The 6,994-nt window shown below is 38.1% G+C and overlaps 1 protein-coding gene across 1 annotated transcript; it reads right to left on the reverse strand.

Annotated features, from left to right (window-relative positions):
* Positions 1-753: 753 nt before the first annotated feature.
* LOC5567970 (trypsin-7) lies at positions 754-2,082 on the reverse strand. Its single transcript, XM_001657742.2, has one exon. It carries the CDS (start codon positions 2,040-2,042, stop codon positions 1,272-1,274), a length of 771 nt encoding a protein of 256 aa, XP_001657792.2. The 5' UTR covers positions 2,043-2,082; the 3' UTR covers positions 754-1,271.
* Between the last annotated feature and the right edge of the window lie 4,912 nt (positions 2,083-6,994).

Below are 6,994 nucleotides of genomic sequence, written 5' to 3' on the forward strand. Positions count from 1 at the left end.
AATCAAAAACGGAAATATACATTCCAGGTTTTCCAGAGGCTTCACATCCTTCCAAGGATACTACTCCACTGAGTTTTCCGGCGCAAATCATGGGACCTCCCGAGTCACCTTGGCAAGCATCTGGTTTTTTGACACCGGTACACGGCATACTCTTCGTAATGACCTTCATATACAATGCTCGCTGACTTTCGGTTTTACTGATAATTTTAACAACAGCAGTCTTGAGTGTTTGATGCTGGGCTTCTTTTTGCTTAGTTGTTCCCCATCCAGCAATGATGCATTCGTCATCGGGTTGCGTGGTATCATTCAATACCAACGGGATCCAATTGATTAAATCGGAAGCTGGCAAAGGTCTCTTCAGCTGTACCAATCCAATATCGAAATCTAAGTTTATCTCTTTACTGTACCGCCTATGAGGAATAATTCTTCGTACTTTTCGAATCATGCCTCCTTTATTCTTGTTAGTGGACCCAGCTCGAACGTAAAGATCGTCTGGCGTTTCACCGACTAAGCAGTGCGCAGCCGTAAGAAGCCATTCGGATGAGATTAGAGTACCGCCACAAACATGTCCGCAGCCTATTTTAATCAATGAAACTATATATGGAACGTTCTCGATATTGTCGTCATATCGTTCAAAAATTATCTCGTAAGTTCCGGGTGAAGCCCAGTCGCAACAGTTGAACAGAACAATCGTACAAAGTAGGGAAGATATCGACAATGTCATTCTGTGAGAGGTATTCGGTGAAAACTAGCTCATGACTAAATAACGATTTTTATTATAATCAAGTTTAAATGTATTTTATCAGGAAAACGTGACTTTCGACGCGGCAATCGAATAAAACGGTAATGATTCGATCTGCTTCAAAAATTGTAAATATTACTCAACAGTGTCCAGTTAACTAATGACAATTTATAAATTTCTGTGAACCTACTGGGAACTATTCTGATGGGAAATCTTCACCCTTGACTTCAAGAGACTGGGTGTCCTTGACATTCTTTTTTGAATGGGGTCATTATACTACTCAAAAATTCAATATTATTTTCTCTCAGAGTCTCTGGTTAACATGTTTTAGGATCGATCACAGTACTTACAATTTATAGAGGTAAATCTTTTGGAGAGAACTTTGAATTATTATTAAACACAACTTGTTGATCGTTCAGCATGAGCCACTATTACAGTGTCCGTTAGATTTTGGCAACACCTAAGAAAGCCAAACACAAAAAGTGCCTAAACTTAAGAGACCCTGAAACTGTAGTTCATTGTTCTCCTCTCAGTTTAAATATGATCCAGCGTAATCTAATATCCAACTCCGCAGTTCAAAAACGGAAGTATAAACTCCAGGTTTGCCTATGGTTGCACATCCTTCGCCCCAGGACACCACCCCAGTAAGTCTTCCGGTGCATATCATGGGACCTCCCGAGTCACCTTGACAAGCATCGTGTTTCTGGGCACCGGCACACATCATGTTCCTCGTAATGACCTTCCGATACAGTGCCCGCTGGCAGGCATTTTTACTGACAATTTGAACAACAGCGCTCTTCAGCAGTTGGAACTGGGTTTCTTTTTGCTTGGTTGTTCCCCATCCAGAAATGATGCATTCGTTTCCGGGTCGCGTGGTGTCATACATTATCAACGGGATCCAATCGATGTAATCAGACGCCGGCAAGGGTCTCTTCAGTTGTACCAGTCCAATGTCGAAATCCAAGTTTATCTCTTTGCTGTACCGCTCATGTGGAATAACTCTCTGTACTTTTCGGATTGTGCCACCTTTATTCTTGTAAGTGGATCCAGCTCGGACGTAAAGATCGTCTGGAGTTTCACCGACCAGGCAATGCGCAGCCGTTAGAACCCACTCGAAGGAAATTAAGGTTCCACCACAAAAGTGCCCGAAACCTATTTTATTCAGTGAAACTGTATATGGAACGTTCTCGATGGTATCATCATATCCTCCAACAATTCTCTCGTCGGTGCTGGGTGTAACCAACTTACAGCAGTTAAACAGAACAATGAAGTAAACCAGAGAAGGTAATAACGATGCCATTCTGTTAAAGGTAAGTGCAGAAAACTAACTGGGAATTCAATAACCATTTTCATTATAATCAAGTTAAAATACACGTGATCAAAAGCAAAAATGATTTCCTACGCGGCAATCAACTGTAACGATATTGATTCGCACTGCTCAAATTGTAGATGTTTCTCAACTGTTCGTGGTTAACTTGGTAGGTGTAGTTTAGAAACGTCTTCATGCCAACGTTGAGCCAATTTCAAATGTCTGTATACTGGGAACTACTCTGAGCTGGAATCTTCACCCTTGACCAAGGGAGACTAGGTGGAATTGATATTTTCCTAAATGTTATTGTAACCAAGAAATTAGCTTTAAATTAAATGCCCACATATAATTTTATTGGGTAGGACAAACTTTGGCAAATATGTTCTGCACAGTGAAGCTACGAAAATTTTCAACCCTATGGAATCCTAGGCTGGAAATTGAAAGTGACTTTATTTTTGGGGCCCAAACTTAAAGGGGTATAAGTGTCAATTTGGTCGATTTTGAGTTAAGTATATCTACAGTTTCCAAGCCTTCCAACGGTATGTTTAGCTGATTTTTCCGTCCAACAGAAAAATAACATAGTTCGTAGAAGTCTGGCTTGATCTTGTTGGCTCCCATGCATTTTTTATGAAATGAAAAAGCTGAAAAAACGTCAAAGTCAATTTTCACAAAACAGATTTTGCCAATCACACCTCTTTGCTTTTAACCCCCTCATTTCACGTGTCATTACCACAACACTAAGAAAGCTTTCTGTCTTTAGGATCAAGTATTGGACAACTTGTGTAATCATTCATATTGAAAAGTTTGTTATTGTTCGGCAATTTTTTGGCGTAGTAATCGAGTAATTTGTAGATTTCATACTGAGAGCTTTCAAGTTTTTACTTTCTCAATTTTATTCCGATTGCTTTTGGAGAGCTATTTTGGAGTGAATAGCCGTACGATCAGAGCTAGGAGTTCAGAAGACATGCCCAGACAACTAAAATGTACATACCTTAATCCGGGGTAACATTGTTAATTTTTGTTGGATATTTCTTTAAAATTCCATTTCAAAATGCATATGTTGCAAGTGTAATATTTCTAAAACAAGTACTGACACGCATTGCTCGTGTCTATATACTGTATTTTGTTTTCTGAAAGTTTAAAGCATGTTTAAAAAAATGTTTTAAGTGATTTTTTTATTTAGCTGATAAGGGGTAACATTGATCACCCATGAAACCGGCTTCAGAACATTTCGTCAAATGATATTTGGTCGAATGACAGAGACAAGAAAGGACATTTGATCGAATTGCTTTGGAACATTTATTTTGGTAGAATTACGTTTAACGGAAATTTGGTTGAAAGCTTATTTTCAAATAGTTTATTGAAAGATCATTTGGTAAAATTGATTTTTGTTTTCTAAGTTTTTTAAAGTTTGTAACGTAGTAGTTTTTCTGTACATTGACTGAAATATTTAGCTCTACTGAATTTATTATTCTTTGAAAATATGATCATTCTTTGAAAAACTGCTCATCAAGTTATTTTATTACTCAACGATGTTAACATAATGTTTTTATAATTCATTATTCTTTTGAAATGTCATCGTTCTTCATAATGAACTGCTGATCTTCATCTGATGGAAGCATTAGGAGAGTGTGGTCGGGATATTTATTTGAATTTCGGGTATTGCAGCTCACGGACGTGAGTACGATTTTTGAATGCGGAAATTAGAATTCAAAAAGCAGGAAAAAATTGCTCTAAGGAAAACCTTTATGGCGAAGTGAATGTTAGGTGTCGGTAACTCTACTTATGGTCAATTTGCTTATTGTGACTTCCAGCTTAATAACATTCCTCAAGCAAATATATGGCTTTGCTGACAGTGTTGATGACCTCGGGTGCATAACAGAGTTTGCAGTAGAAGCTTTGAATTATGAAAAATGAAAATTGTGCTAATTCTATGTATCGGGAAAGGCGAGTTGACTGAGGCGACAAAAGTTGCTTCCATTTAAGATCAGCTTATCTTGAATTGCAGAACATCAGAACATGCCAGAACGAAAAAGCAGCATGAAACGTCAAAAATGCAAGAAGCTGATCAATATGTTGGGAGAACGTCCATAAAATTGAATAACAAAACTTTGATAGTCGCGCATGGATTGTTGGTAAAATGGCAATCACTCTTGTATTAGCGCCAAAATGCTTCTCTCAACGATAGTCAGACTAAACGTAAAACTTTTACTATTTAGTTTCGAACAGTATCCTTTCCACGAAATGTCGGTTCGACCAAATATCATATGCTTTCAGTTGCATCTTAACCTTTTCGACCAAATGTCAATTCGACCAAACGTCCGTTCCATCAAATGTACTTTCGACCAAACGTCATTCGACTAAATGTCATTCGACGAAATGTCTTTCGACCAAATGTCATAGATTCATTGATCACCCATGAAACCAACGTTCGGTTATATTGAAAATATCATTGCTTAGTAAAAGTAGGGTCTCTGAAGCCGAATATGAAGGCCAAACTCTTACAAGTCATTTACTTTTTGAGTTATTCTAAAATTAAAAACCCGTTGAATTGTGGAATACGCCTAAAGGTAGGTAATTCCCTAAGGAATTTCTACAATATTCATAGTAATTTGTGAATTATGTTCAACTGAACATATTTATGAAAGTTTTGACAATGGAATCGTTTTTAACGATGCAATTTTTAGTAACAACCGCATTTCTCTTGCTAATATCGTTTTAAGCACTCATATGAGAGATATTTCTTTGATCGTGTCATTCATTATCATGAAAATCATTGTTTCCAATAGTTGAAAAATTTACGCATGAACGCAACTCAATTTTCGCAAAAACCTTAATGTTGTTTATTAGTTCATGAATAGAAGGAAGAGAAACACCATTCATGCATTGAAAATATTTCATCAATAAAAGTTGAGTCGAACTTCTTGCGAGGATGGTCGTTGCGATCAATTTTACCCGCTGATCAATGTTACCCCGGTTTACGGTATAACGAAATCACCTGGAGGCTTTGCATGTGCAAAATTTTACTTACAGTGAGAGGCAAAATAAAGTGCCCACCTTACCAGTTTTCGAATTTCTCTCATTGATTTGGTTCAAATTAAAGTTAACACACCTAAATCTTTTGTGATATTTTATTTTTGATGTTCTTTTAAAGTTGCACTTACGAAATTTTGATAAAAAAAAGAATTTTACTTAAAGAAAAAGAAAATCAATTTGTATTGAAAAAAAAGTAGTGACAAAAATAAGTGCCCACTTCCTTCTTGGCCCCAGAAAAGATGATTTAAGAAAAATAAAAAGCAATTTAATAGTTAATGTGTCCTCCTTTGGCCTTAAGGACTTGCTGGAGGCTCTTCGGCATGCTTTTCACCAGGTTTTGTAGGTGTTGTGGATCTAGTTCTTCCCAGGCGCGCTCCAAGGCTTCAAAATAATTATTTTTGTTGGTAACACCAGTTTTTTCAACCCTGGCATCGAGAATCGCCCACAAATTCTCGATGGGGTTGAGGTCTGGGCTTTGTGGAGGCCATTCCAGCGGTTAAATCCGACAAGACCGGAAAAAAGACTTGGTCTTCTTTCCAGTATGCTTCGGGTCGTTGTTCTAGAGAAATATGAATTTCTCTTCAAGGCCCGTCTGGATCAGCGAAACCTCCAGATTTTCCAGCAAGATGTTAATGTAGGAATCTGCCATCATTATTCCGTCGATTTTCACGAGGTTTTCTACTCCACTCCATGAAAAACACCCCCAGACCATCACATTTCCTCCTCCATGCTTCACCGTTCCTTGGATGTGGTGCTCTGCATCACACACGAGCCCGCCGCTCTCGGTTAGACAGCTCGAGCTTCAGGAGCGCCACATCCAAGGAACGGTGACGCATGGAAGTGTGATGTGATGAAATGTGATGGTCTGGGGGTGTTTTTCATGGAGTGGAGTAGGAAGCGTCGTGAAAATCGACGGAATAATGACGGCAGATTCCTACATTAACATCTTGCTGGAAAATCTGGAGGTTTCGCTGATCCAGACGGGCCTTGAAGAGAAATTCATATTTCTCTAGAACAACGACCCGAAGCATACTGGAAAGAAGACCAAGTCTTTCTTCCGGTCTTGTCGGATTAAACCGCTGGAATGGCCTCCACAAAGCCCAGACCTCAACCCCATCGAGAATTTGTGGGCGATTCTCGATGCTAGGGTTGAAAAAACTGGTGTTACCAACAAAAATAATTATTTTGAAGCCTTGGAGCGCGCCTGGGAAGAACTAGATCCACAACACCTACAAAACCTGGTGAAAAGCATGCCGAAGAGCCTCCAGCAAGTCCTTAAGGCCAAAGGAGGACACATTAACTATTAAATTGCTTTTTATTTTTCTTAAATCATCTTTTCTGGGGCCAAGAAGGAAGTGGGCACTTATTTTTGTCACTACTTTTTTTTCAATACAAATTGATTTTCTTTTTCTTTAAGTAAAATTCTTTTTTTAATCAAAATTTCGTAAGTGCAACTTTAAAAGAACATCAAAAATAAAATATCACAAAAGATTTAGGTGTGTTAACTTTAATTTGAACCAAATCAATGAGAGAAATTCGAAAACTGGTAAGGTGGGCACTTTATTTTGCCTCTCACTGTATAAGATGTCGCGAAAAGGCCTTCTACGTACAAAAGTGGAGGCGAAATACGTGTTAACGTTCAACGCTCCGTCATCGTAATCATCGTCATCATCAAAACTTCAAAAACAGTTTTTCTGTTCAAAACTAAACATTTTTCGATGAAAATGTGTTCACTGTGTTTCGGTTGGAGAATAGAATACAGTGAACACATTTTCCTGTAAATTTGCTTGACTTTGAACGAAAAAAGTGCTTTTGAAAATTCCGAAATCAATGACGGATCATGCCCCCTTAATATTAACTGATGATTAATAGCATACAATGCGAATGTATAAATTTTCTACCGAATT

Source organism: Aedes aegypti, chromosome 2, assembly GCF_002204515.2.
Source record: "Aedes aegypti strain LVP_AGWG chromosome 2, AaegL5.0 Primary Assembly, whole genome shotgun sequence".
Lineage (NCBI taxonomy): Eukaryota > Metazoa > Arthropoda > Insecta > Diptera > Culicidae > Aedes > Aedes aegypti.

Coding starts and splice junctions, on each gene's coding strand:
- LOC5567970 (XM_001657742.2), bottom strand. CDS start 2,042: ATGGCATCGTTATTACCTTCTCTGGTTTACTTCATTGTTCTGTTTAAC.